This window comes from Pantherophis guttatus, chromosome 14, assembly GCF_059756535.1.
Source record: "Pantherophis guttatus breed Tessera chromosome 14, ASM5975653v1, whole genome shotgun sequence".
In the NCBI taxonomy this organism is placed as follows: Eukaryota; Metazoa; Chordata; class Lepidosauria; order Squamata; family Colubridae; genus Pantherophis; species Pantherophis guttatus.
This window is the reverse complement of record NC_142076.1, coordinates 18,692,841-18,705,812: the sequence shown is the minus strand read 5'-3', so window position 1 is coordinate 18,705,812 and position 12,972 is coordinate 18,692,841. Positions and strand designations below refer to the sequence as shown.

The window sequence follows — 12,972 nt, the reverse complement described above, 5'->3', positions numbered from 1 at the left end:
GGAAGAAGGAAGGAAGGAGGGAGGGAGGGAGGGAGGGAGGGAGATAGAAGGGAGGGAGGGAGGAAGGAGAAGGAAGGAAGGAAGGAAGGAAGGAAGGAAGGAAGGAAGGAAGGAAGGAAGGAAAGAGATGGAAGGAAGGGAAGAAGGGAGGAAGGAGGGAGACAGAAGGAAGGAAGGAGAAAGAAGGGAGGGAGGAAGGGAGGAAGGAAGGAGGGAGGGAGATAGATAGAAGGGAGGGAGGGAGGAAGGAAGGAGATGGAAGGAAGGACGGAAGGAAAGAAGGAAGGAAGGGAAGAAGGGAGGAAGGAGGGAGAAAGGGAGGGAGATAGAAGGGAAGGAGGAAGGAAGGAAGGAGGGAGAAAGAAGGGAGGGAGGGAGGGAAGAAGAGAGGAAGGAAGGCTAAAATTTTATACTCCCAATTACAGCCTCCCTATAGGGAAGATGAGCAGCATAAACGTTTAATAAACCAAAATAAAATTTAATATTTTGCTTTTAGATTGAGAAGCAACGCAGTGACCTCTCCCGGGAACTGGAAGAGCTCACCGACAGACTTGAGGAAGCCGGAGGAGCTACCACAGCTCAGGTAAACATACATCAATCAGGGTAGCTGATGGCTACCGTGCCGTGCCCATTTCACATGCTGAGAAACTGAGTCTCGAAAGAACGAATCCTCCCTAGGACACCCAGCCATCTCTTTTTTGTACGGGTTTTCAAGCGTTAGAAGTAACGGTGTGTCAGACAATGTTGGGGACCCCACAATTAGAGCAGCGTTGATGATTTCGAAGGGAGGGTGGGATGCTTACCTCTTACTCCCTCTCTACTCTCTGCGCCCAGATTGAGCAGAACCGCAAACGGGAAGCCGAGCTGCTTAAGCTCCGGCGAGAGCTGGAAGAAGCCGCCTTGCAGAGTGAGGCCACGGCTTCCACCCTGCGCAAGAAGCACACCGACGCCATGGCCGAGATGACGGAACACCTGGAGAACCTGCAAAGGGTCAAATCCAAGTTGGAGAAAGACAAGCAGGTCATGAAGGCCGAGATCGATGATCTCAGCAGCAGCATGGAAAACGTCCAAAAATCCAAGGTACGACGAACAAGAGAGAAAAACGCCATCGCGCGAGGCTGGGAACCCCAACCTCACGGCTGGAACCTCAACCGGCATCTTCTCTTTGTCGTCCTAGTTATTTGCACATGGTTGAAGAGGCAAAGTCAGGAACATGGTAGATCTTTACTGAGTCCTTTGATGGATTGAGCTACTGGATGCAGTACTGTGGTGGAAGAGGGTCTGGATTCCCAGAAGGGAGGGGCTGCATTCCAGAGGACCAAGAGACAGCAAAGTTTAGATAGTTTGGTTGGGAGGAAGAAGGTCAGGTCAGCTCCTCCCTAGAACTTTGGAGTATATATTTAATGATGCAAGTAGTTCCTTCAGCGTGGCAAGATTCTGTCTACAGGTGAGGAATGATAAAAGACATTGCTTAGATTTGTCCCGTTTCCGGACTTCCGGAAGGCCTGTTTTTCACCCTCCACAGGCTCTGGAGGCTTTCCTAGAACCTCCGGGGGGGCAAAAACGGCCTCCCCTGGCCCTCCGGAGGCCGGAAATGGGCCGTTTCCGGACTTCCGATAATTCTGGGAGACCCATTTTTCACCCTCCAGAGGCTTTTTTAGAGCCTCCGGGAGAACAAAAACGGCCTCCCCCAGCCCTCCAGAGGCCTCTGGAGGCTGAAAACGGGCCATTTTTTGCCCTCCCAGAGCCTCCGCGCGAGCCCTGTACTTACCTGGCATCCAAAACGGGCTCCGTGGAGACTCCTGGGAGGAGAGGAGCGGCATGGGCATGCATGCACTTCTCCCGCATGGGCGACAGGGACCTGAAAATCAGCTGGCCAGCAGGAGGCTGCACGCATGCGTGGTGGAGCTGACCTAGGGCGACAGCTCGCGTGCCCGCAGAAATGGCTCTGTGTGCCACCTGTGGCATGGGTACCATAGGTTTGCCATCACGGGCTTAGAAGAACCTCAATGTGTCTTTTGTGGGCCACAGGTCTGCGGGCCTAACAAGTACCGTACTACTGTTAGTTACCTGCGGCAGAGTCCACAGTTCCAAGGGTTGCAGCTGGTTTGTTGAAATGTAAGCAGGAACTCTTGAGTTATTCTGAAGTTGTCTTCTCCTCTAATTCCTGGCAGATTAATGCCGAAGCTCACGTCCGCAGATTGGAGGACAACCTGGCTGAAGTCACCGCCCGACTGGCTGAGATGGAAAGGAATCAAGCAGAAATCAACGCCGTCAGGAACAGACTCCAAGGTTGGTTTCCTTGGGCGATCTCCAGAGTTCCACTACTTTATTTTGTTTCATTTTATTGAATTGTCCAATTTTTAAAAATGTTCACCCTGGCCACTAAGCAATTCCAGCCTCGTGTCCTTCGTGGTCACGTCCTCGTGTGTCTTTAGTTTTTCATTCCTACCTCGGAGAAATTGGTGTTGGCCCTTTTTCAAGAAAAGTTAGAGGCACGATGGCCAGGCTTCATTTATCTTGTCTCTTTTGGTGTTCCTTCAACCGCATCACCGAGTTTGGGTGAATTGATTGCCAAACCTTGATGCTCAATTTCCTGCCAGCTTGAAAGCAAAGAACGAGCCAAAGCTACGGGTTGCATTGTAAATGAGGCCTAGCTCAGCCATAGAAGAAGAAGAAAAAAATAGAGACAAAACAAAGATTTTCCAGCTATCCACTGATTAGAAACACCTTACCCATTAGTCCAATCTTCCACAATCATCACTTTCATGAATTTATGTTCAGTCTCCTGGGCATTTAAAGACTGATCATGCTGAGGGAAGCATCAGCCCACCAGGTACGGCGAGATGGATGGAGAAATAAATCAATCCATAACCCAGTTCTCCTCCATTCCTCTTTTTAACCCTTCCCCTGCAGCTGAGAACAACGAGCTGAGCCGGGAGCACGAAGAAGGTCAGTCACGGCTCAATCAAGTCCTTCGGGTCAAGACATCCCTCACTTCCCAAGTGGACGACTTCAAGCGACAGCTGGACGAAGAGTCCAAGGTAAGTTCTTGCAACGATGGCTCCATTTGGGTTATTAAAACCCAAATCACGGAAGCCAAGCACAGAGAACTCCCAACGAAGACCTCCAAACTCAGCTGGTTCTGAAGGTTGAGCATGCAAAGACCCCACGGGTTGATGTTCCTCACATGGGTTTTGGCCACAGATCCCAACATCCTGGAGAAACTTCAACATGGTGCTGGAGGAGGAACTGGTTGTCCTAAAAAGCAAATAAGTGTAATTTTTGGGACATCTCCTACAAAGAAAAACTCAGCAGATGTTGGTTTTTAGCGAGATGGTCACGATCTGCCAGAAATTAAGAAATTAACTATCCGTAAAGCTTGTTTTGGGACGCGGTGGCTCAGTAGCTAAGACGCTGAGCTTGTCGATCAAAAGGTCGGCAGTTTAGCGGTTCGAATCCCTAGTGCCATGTAATGGAGTGAGCTCCCGTTACTCATCCCAGCTTCTGCCAAACTAGCAGTTCGAAAGCACGTAAAAAATGCAAGAAAAATAGGAGCCAACTTTGGTGGGAAGGGAACAGCGTTCTGTGCGCCTTTGGCGTTGAGTCATGCCGGCACCTGACCACGGAGACGTCTTCAGACAGCGCTGGCTCTTCGGCTTTGAAACAGAGATGAGCACCGCCCCCTAGAGTCGGGAAAACTTGTTTTCTGATAATTAAACAATAGGTAGCTAGTTATGATTTTCATCTGGTTGGGCCTGAGGGTTTTTGTAAGAGAAACTATGAACAAAGAAATGGAAATATGAGAGAGGAAGTAGATTAATCAGCTACAACTCTGGTTGTCCTTAGGCCCGCAGTGCTGCAGTGGTCAGTCTGGCCAACACCAAACACGACCTGGATTTGATCAAAGAGCAGCTGGAGGAAGAGCAAACCGGCAAATCTGAGCTCCAACGCTTGGTCTCCAAGCTCAACACCGAAGTTACAACCTGGAGGACCAAATATGAAACCGATGCTATTCAGAGAACAGAGGAGCTGGAAGAGACTAAGTGAGTAAGGTGGTAGAGAGCAAGGTTGTAGATCTAGGACATCTGGCAACCTGATGAGGGATTCTGAGATATCTAGAAGGTTATCGTCATTGTTTGACCCATCTCATACCTGGGACATTTTTTTTCTTGTTTCTTGCAGGAGAAAACTGACCGCCCGTCTTCAGGAGGCAGAGGAAGCAGCCGAAACGGCACAAGCTCGGGTAGCCAGCATGGAGAAGTACAAGCAGAAGCTCCAGATGGAAGTGGAAGATCTAACTTTGGATCTTGAAAAGGTAAAATAACAAGTTTTAAACGGATGTCCCTGGGGATGAGGGTTTCTTCTTGGCACCAAGCCCAGGGATGGGGCTGCTGGGTGTTCGCAAGGGTTTGGGAGAACCTCTAGCTAAGATTCTGTGCAGTTTGGAGAACCCCCAAATCCCACTCCTGGCTGGCCCGCCCCGCCCCTCCCAGGAGTCTCCACGTGGCCCGTTTTGGATGCAGGTAAGTGCAGGGTGCGCGCAGAGGCTCAAGGAGGGCGAAAAAAGGGCATATCAGAAGTTCGGGAAGGCAGGAGGGCCTCCAGAGCCTGGGGAGGCCATTTATGCCCTCCCGGAGCTTCAAGGAAAGCCTCTGGAGCCCGGGGAGGGCAAAAACAGCTCCCCCCGCCATGGTGCAGGAGGCCTAGTTTTGAGACCATCGTTTATTGAAAACAGAAGAGCTATCATTGGATTTGTTGCAAAATCTTGGAGACATGACTTTGGAGGTCTCTAGAAACAGCAAAAAGGGATTCTGAAGGGCTATGATTGGCCACTTCTGATTTAATACGGTGATTAACCTTATCCTATGACCCAAAATGATGTCACCAAGATTAAACGGTTAACCACAAATGATAGGCACCTTTCGTATCAATAAATATCCTACCAGATTCAACATCAGTACCAAAGAAGTTAAGGTTGGTTTCTTGGTTAGAAGGAACCTCAGAAACAGAGGTTCTGTCTATCAGAATGACGAAAACCTAGAGACGAGGCTTGGAGAACAAGCAAGATCATCAGTGGTGGACCTCAAGGTTGAAGGTGATGCTTGTCTTCTTCTGCTTCTCAGTCCAACGCAGCCTGTGCAGCCCTGGATAAGAAGCAACGGGCCTTTGACAAGATGCTGTCTGAATGGCAGCAGAAGTGCGAGGAGCTCCAATTGGAGGTGGACAATTCCCAGAAGGAATGTCGCATGTACATGACGGAGAACTTCAAGCTCAAGACGGCCTACGAGGAAGCCCTAGAGCACCTGGAATCCGTGAAGAAGGAAAACAAGACTCTTCAGGGTGAGTTCAGGTAGTCCTCTACGACAGTGGTGAAATCCAATTTTTTTTTTACTACCGGTTCTGTGGGCGTGGCTTGGTGGGCGTGGTATGGCTTGGTGGGCATGGCAGGGGAAGGATACTGCAAAATCCCCATTCTTTCCCCACTCCAGGGGGAAGGATACTGCAAAATCCCAATTCCGTCCCCATTCCTGGGAGAAGGATATTGCAAAATCCCCATTCCCTCCCCACTCCAGGGGGAAGGATACTGCAAAATCCCCATTCCCTCCCCACTCCTGGGAGAAGGATACTGCAAAATCCCCATTCCCTCCCCACTCCTGGGAGAAGGATACTGCAAAATCCCCATTCCTTCCCCACTCTGGAGCCAGCCAGAGGTGGTATTTGCCGGTTCTCTGAAGTACTCAAAATTTCCGCTACCGGTTCTCCAGAACCTGCCAGAACCTGCTGGATTTCACCCCTGCTCTACGAACAACCGTTCATTTAGCAATCACTCAAAGTTACAACGGTACTGAAAAAGTTGACTTACAACTAGTCCACGTACTTCAGGCCATCGCAGCATCCTCGCTGTCATGTGATTCAAAATTCAGATGCTTGGCACTCACCATGTATCCTAAAAGCCCCAGGGTTACGTGAATCCCATTTGTGACCTTCATAGCTAGTTTCTGACAATAATAATTAGAATAGAGCTGGAAGGGACCTTGGAGATCTTCTAGTCTAGCCCCCTATAGGAGACCTTATAGCATTTCAGACAAGTGGCTGTCCAGTCTTTCCTTTAAAACCTTCAGTGATGGAGTACCCACAAGTTCTGAACTGGTTCCACTGGTTAATTCACTGTCAGGAAGTTTCTCCTTAATTCCAGGTTGCTTCCCTCCTTGATTGGTTTCCATCCATGGTTTCTTCTCTTGCCTTCTGGCGCTTTGGAAAATAAGTTGAACCCCCCCCCCACTTCTTTGTGTCAGCCCATGGTCAGCTTGAATAAATATCTGATCGGCTTGAATAAATATCTGATCGGCTTGAATAAATATCTGTACGTGCATCTTTTTGTTTTCAATCAGAGGAAATCAAGGATCTCGTTGACCAGTTGGGCGAGGGAGGAAGAAGTGTCCACGAGCTTCAGAAGATGAAAAAGAAGTTGGAAATTGAGAAAGACGAGCTTCAGGTGGCCCTGGAGGAAGCTGAGTCTTCCCTGGAGGTAACGTTGAACGTGGTAGCATCTTCCGTTGGTTTAGTCATTCTTGCTCTCCTTTGTCATCCACGCGTCCTTGCCTCAGAGAAGTGGGCCCAAGGATTCAGACTCTCCAGGAAGGTTTCCTCGCCACAAGAAAAGAGCGCTGGGACTCCTGTTTGGGGAAACTGAGGCCATGGTTCTTCTCCTCCTCTGTTTGCTGACAGGTGGAAGAGAGCAAGCTGATCCGCATTCAGCTGGAGCTGGCCCAAGTCAAGGCAGACATTGACCGGAGAATCCATGAGAAGGAGGAAGAATTCGAAGCCACAAGGTTTGAAACCTATTCTCCGTACTCGTGTTTCCCCGAAAATAAGACCCTCTCTTATATTTTTTTCCCATCAAAAAAAGGCACCAGGTCTTATTTTCAGGTGATGTCATCCACTGACTAATCTCACTTGTGTGCGTCACCCCCAACCTCCTTTTCGCTATCCGAGGCCTTCAGGAACTACTTCTTCTGTGGCCGGCAAGGCGTTCCTGAAGGCCTCTGCAGCCGATAATAGAGCTCCGAATCGATCTGGAGCTCTGTTATCAGCTACAGAGGTCTTCAGGAAAGCCTTGCCAGCCTTGCCAGCTGCAGAAGAAATGGGCTGGCGAGGCAGGTGTCAGGTGGTGCGAGGCCTGGCTCCCCCGCTTCCATCCCCACCCTAGTTTAATTTTAATTAGGGCTTATATTAGGATCTTAATTAGGGCTTATATTGGGTGCACATGTAAAAATCAAGCTAGGACTTACTTTCAGGGTAGGTCGCAGGCGTGAAATGATACTGGTTCGGACCAGTTCAGAGAACCGGTAACAATGGCAGCACGAGGCTCTGCCACCCACCTGGTCATTGTTACCAGGTGCGCATGCACAAACCCGCAGAAGGGTTTGCACATGCGCAGAGGGTCTGCGCACACATGTGACGCGCGCAGTGCATGCACTTCCAAACTGGTAGGGTAGGTAAGTAGATTTCAACCCTGGTAGGTCGTATTTTCGAGGAAACAGGGTAGATTGTGAGATTTCCCCTCCCATCATCCCCACCTACACATCCTCCAAACTGGTGCCACAATTCCCATTATCGCCATAATGGTGATGTGGGTTGGGGAGATGGAATTTGTGGGGCACTGCACCTGGCGCCACATTATGAGGGAGGGGCTGCATTCCAGTCAGAGTGTTGTGACCTAGGCTCACTTAGTCATTACAAGACACAATTCAGTCTTAAACAAACCTATTTTATTATAACAGCTGGGAATTACTTCATTTCCAGCTTAGTCCAAAATAATTCCAAAACAAGTCCTTCAGAAAAAGTCCTTCGGCTTATCACAAACCTTTATCTTCTTTGCCACCCTGCCAAAGGCCTTTCTTGGCAAAGCCCCACGAAGTTCAGAAACAAGAGACGCCGACTGGAAACAAATGTAGCAATGTTGCTTTCCTACAAAGAGCCGAAGATCCTTTGCTGCTCTTTTAAGCCTTATGGGAAGGGCCAATCATCTCCTGCTGGCGGACCACAACCCAGAGGACCAAGAGACAGCGAAGTTTAGATAGCTTGCTTGGAAGGAAGACAGTCAAGTCAGGTCCTCCTTAGAAGTTCTCAGAATATATACAAGTACTTTGCTTTAATTTGGCAAGATTCTGTCTATAGGTGGGGAACAAAAATGTTTAGAAGAATTTCAGTGTGTCTTTCTTGGTTTTTGGAGTCTGACAATGACTTTTGCTCACCTCTTTAGGAAGAACCACCAGCGTGCCATCGAATCTCTGCAGTCTAGTCTGGAACTGGAGGCCAAAGGGCGAGCAGAGGCCCTGCGGCTGAAAAAGAAGATGGAGACAGACCTGAATGAAATGGAGATCCAGCTGGACCATGCCAATAAAAACAACAGCGAGCTGGTCAAGACCTTGAAGAAACTCCAGCAACAGATCAAGGTGAAAGAAGTTACAGGAAAGGGGCCCAGAAGAGAACAGAGGAAAAGCAATAAGTTCTGAGTCTTCTCCTCCATCTCCTGTTTTCCTCCCAACATCCATCCCGTGAGATAGGTTGACCTGACAGAACATCTAGTCCAAGGTCACCTTGGATTAGAAAGTAGACTAGAACCTGCTCCTCATCCAACTCTTTCACCACTCCATTTCACGGGCTCTTCTTGAGAAGGTTCCCAATGTGCTTTATCTTCTTGAAGGAACCAGTTGAACGTATAGCCAGGTCTTCAAAGCCAGAAAAAAGTAAAGCTATCCTAAAAACGTAGGCCGCAACCCAGAAGGAATCTCACTGAAGGCTTATTGTAGGACATGAATTAGCAAAAGTGTAGTATATGTCCACAAGTAGGCCCTTACAGAATAAAGTCCTTGAGAACTTCACCTACCCGTTTCCTTGCTATAATGAGCTTGGTTTTAAGCCCCACATCTTCCCAAGTTCTTATCCTATCCTAGATACAGGTGGAAGTTTCAAGGCAGCAGGTAGATTTAAGATTCTATCCTGGACATATTTCTTAGATCTCCACGCCCCTGTTGATCAGGATTGATCCCTGACGGCTCAGACTAACCATGGGCTTCTGACACTTTTCTGCCTCCAGGACATGCAGATGCAGATGGACGAAGATGCTCGCCAACACGAAGAGCTGAGGGAACAGTACAATCTTCAAGAACGCCGACTCAGCCTTCTCCAGACGGAGTTGGAAGAGGTGCGCACCGGCTTGGAAGGCAGCGAACGCTCACGGAAGCTCATCGAGCAAGAATTGGTGGACGTCTCCGAAAGGCACAACGAACTCAGTGTTCAGGTGAGTCGACATCTATGGTCTCCATCTCCTATGAGGAAGAAGGGACGGATCATGAAAAATAGACCATTGGCTCAGGGGTTTATTTATTTATTTTATTTAAACCAGTGTTTTTCAACTTGGACAACTTTCAGATTTGCGCAAATCTGTCTGGGGAATTCTGGAAATTGAAGTCCACACATCTGATAGTTGCCAACAGTGAGAAATACCGATTTAAATACCGTATTTTTTGGAGTATAAGACGCACCTTTCCCCCCCAAAAAAGAGGGTAAAAATCTGGGTGCATCTTATACTCCGAATGTAGCCCCACCCAGCTTCTCAAATAGAGGTTTCAGAGGCTGAAAAAAGCATCAGAAACGAAGCTTCAGAAAAGAAGCCCCCAAACAGAGCTTCAGAAAAGAAGCCTCCAAACAGAGCTTCAGAGGCTTTTCAGAAAAAAAGCTTTTGGAGGCTTTCATAGGCAGGAAAACGTTTTTTCTGAAACAGAGTTTCAGAAGTTTCAGAGGCAGAAAAAAAAAAGCAAAAAAAAGCAAGGCACAGAGCTCACAACCAAGGAACCTGTTGCTAAAATTCACCTCTGGGAACAGCTGATTGGGGGTATTACGGGAGGCCGATCCACCTGCCAATCAACTTTTTTCTTATTTTCCTCCCCAAAAACTAAGGTGCGTTTTATACTCCGAAAAATACGATAATCCTTTGGGAAAAGGGTACTTACTTAGATCTGGAGAAGAGAAGAGAGGAATTTAAATCTTATCTTGGGCAAGAAATAAGCCTATCATTTTTAACCATTATATTTTAATCTACATATTACCATGTCTCCCCGAAAATAAGACCCTGTCTTATATTTTTTTGAACCCTGAAATAAGCGCTTGGCCTTATTGCCATGCGCTCAAAAGCCCGATTGGGCTTATTATCAGGGGATGTCTTATTTTGGGGGAAACAAGGTATACAAGTTCCCAAACTTTGCCACACCTCAGTTGCTCAATTTGGCCTTGTGAGGAGATAATGAGGAACAAATCTTGTCAGTCAAGAGTTGATTTACTGGCAGTTTATCAGGTACTTTAGGAGGCGAGGGTCAGCACAAGGAAACAATAATCAATGGCTTAATAGCTGTCCATCAACACTCTAATTAACAACTAAAAGTTACACACAACCAGGAACCACCGAAATACAACATGTAGGACATTGGATCCTGCAATGAAGCTTAGTTTAAAGCTTTCTGGCTTTGCCTAGGCAAACGCGGTCCCTCTTCCAGTGGCCAGCCATCCTGAAGGAGGGTTCGTGATCCATAGCTCGATGCTCCCCTGGATTAACAGGTCCTACGTTGACGTCTCCTCTTCCTTCTGCAGAACCAGAGCTTGCTGGTGATCAAACGCAAGTTTGAATCTGACCTCACGCGCATAAGCAACGAACACGAGGAACTCATCAGCGAATTCCGGTCGACGGATGAGAGGGCAAAGAAAGCGGTGGCGGATGTGAGTTTGTGGTTCTGGACCCAGAAGAAAGCTTCAGTGATGTATTCCTTTGAATGACAGAGCCCTTTTATAGTATTGCATTGCATTGCATTGCATTGCATTGCATTGCATTGCATTGCATTGCATTGCATTGTTTTATTATTTTGTTTTATTTCCTTTATTTTTTATTTTATTTTATTTTATTATTTTATTTTATTATTTATTTTTCACTCATCTTGTAACAACACAACACTTTTTCAAAGGTGTCCTTTGCCCCTGGGAGCTATCACTGTTGGCTAGAAATTTGGTTGCCTTGTCTCTTTGAAGGCAACAAAGCAACGACAGACAACCTCTGGGCTGCAAATCTTTCACTAGGCCCTTGCAAAATTCAAAATTTAAATTATAACAGTATTGTGAAGTTCGGTCCCCCTCCAGTTGTTAATTCCCTTTCGTTTCATTCCCCTCCAGGCCACCCGCATGGCTGAAGAACTGCGTCAGGAACAGGATCATTCCATGCACTTGGAGAAGATCAAGAAGAACTACGAGATCACCATCAAGGACCTGCAGGTCAAGATGGAAGAAGCTGAGCAACTGGCTTTGAAAGGTGGGAAAAGGACCATCATGAAGCTGGAGACTCGGGTAAGAACCTCTCCTCTCCCCACCCTCCATCCAATTTCCAGATTCTTCCCACATTTTTGTGACATCTGACTAGGATCATAGGACATAGAATCATAGCATTGTTGGGGACCTTGGAGGTCTTCTACTGCTGTGTACTCTTACAGCCTTCCCTTTCCTCCTTTGAGGTGGATCTCCCAACCTTGGCCTCGGTCTCCTTTTCAGATTAAGGAACTGGACACCGAACTGGACTCCGAACAAAAGCGCCACGTGGAGACAGTGAAAATACTGCACAAGAACGAGCGGCGTCTGAAGGAGCTGGTCTTCCAGACTGAAGAGGACCACAAGACCAACCAGCGCATGCAGGAACTGGTGGAAAAGCTGCAGAACAAGCTGAAGATCTACAAGAGACAGATTGAGGAGGCTGTACGTACTGTCATTTTTAAGCATACAGGTAGTCCTTAACAATATATATAGTTTTATCTAGAACTAAACTATATAACTATAATACATATATAGTTATAGTATAGTTATATAGTTACAGTTCTAGATAAAACTATATATAGTTATACCAGTGGTGAAATCCAAATTTTTTTACTACCTTGGTAGTAAGAGCCTTGGTGGCGCAGCAGACTAAAGTGCTGTTAAGTAACACCAGCTGCCTGCAATTACTGCGAGTTCGAATCTCACCAGGCTCAAGGTTGACTCAGCCTTCCATCCTTCCGAGGTAGGTAAAATGAGGACCCGGATTGTGGGGGCAATAAGCTGACTTTGTATAAAAAAGAACACCGTTTGGGGGGGCCGAAAGCCCTACTAAGCAGGTATATACAAAAGTATGAAGGCTATTGCTTAACGCATTGTAAGCCACCCTGAGTCTCCGGAGAAGGGCGGCATATAAATTGAACTAATAAATAAATTATATATATATATATATATGTATATATATATATATATATAGTTATAGTTATAGTTATAGTTATATAGTTTATATCTATATATACACACACACACAACTAAACTGTAACTAACAATAATAACCACCAGTATAACAACTATATTATAATTGTGTATACAAACACACACACACACAATTTCCTACTTCTGCAGGGGGTTGGACTAGAAGACCTCCAAGGTCCCTTCCACCTCTATTCTGATTGATGGTGACCAATTTCCTGCTTTCTAGCCTGGTGCCTTAACCATTAGACCAAAATGGCTCTACATTGGGCGAGTTGGGTAGCTATATAAATTTGTTTAATACATAAATAAAAATAAACCCTTCCTTTCATTGCAGGAGGAGCAAGCAAACCAGAGCTTGGCCAGATACCGGAAAACGGTGCATGAACTGGACGATGCTGAAGAGAGAGCAGGAATGGCGGAATCCGCTCTGAACAAACTCCGCACCAGGCACCGTCTCTCCACCGGCAAAGCCTTCACATCCGTGGAGATCATCCAGGTCTCCAAATCGGGCAGCTCCAAGTCGGTTGCCGAGGAATAAAACTCCCTTCTGGCCCTGCAGCCGGTAGGTATGGCATCACTTAGCCACGGTGGCCCAGAAGGAAACCCCCCCTCCCTTACCAAGTGTGTCTGTAGGATACT

The 12,972-nt window shown here is 47.2% G+C and overlaps 1 protein-coding gene across 1 annotated transcript in view; it reads left to right on the top strand.

The window, feature by feature from the left end:
• MYH16 (myosin heavy chain 16) overlaps positions 1 to 12,972 on the top strand; it is a 44,620-nt gene that overhangs the window by 30,126 nt on the left and 1,522 nt on the right. The window contains exons 29-43 of the mRNA XM_034436570.3: positions 497 to 583; positions 835 to 1,080; positions 2,175 to 2,292; positions 2,917 to 3,044; positions 3,850 to 4,046; positions 4,186 to 4,318; positions 5,127 to 5,343; positions 6,396 to 6,532; positions 6,733 to 6,836; positions 8,270 to 8,462; positions 9,107 to 9,310; positions 10,657 to 10,782; positions 11,230 to 11,400; positions 11,602 to 11,802; positions 12,668 to 12,895. Of these exons, the coding sequence (XP_034292461.1) occupies positions 497 to 583; positions 835 to 1,080; positions 2,175 to 2,292; positions 2,917 to 3,044; positions 3,850 to 4,046; positions 4,186 to 4,318; positions 5,127 to 5,343; positions 6,396 to 6,532; positions 6,733 to 6,836; positions 8,270 to 8,462; positions 9,107 to 9,310; positions 10,657 to 10,782; positions 11,230 to 11,400; positions 11,602 to 11,802; positions 12,668 to 12,871 (2,466 nt within the window). The 3' untranslated portion in view covers positions 12,872 to 12,895. The remainder of the gene's footprint in view (positions 1 to 496; positions 584 to 834; positions 1,081 to 2,174; positions 2,293 to 2,916; positions 3,045 to 3,849; positions 4,047 to 4,185; positions 4,319 to 5,126; positions 5,344 to 6,395; positions 6,533 to 6,732; positions 6,837 to 8,269; positions 8,463 to 9,106; positions 9,311 to 10,656; positions 10,783 to 11,229; positions 11,401 to 11,601; positions 11,803 to 12,667; positions 12,896 to 12,972) is intronic.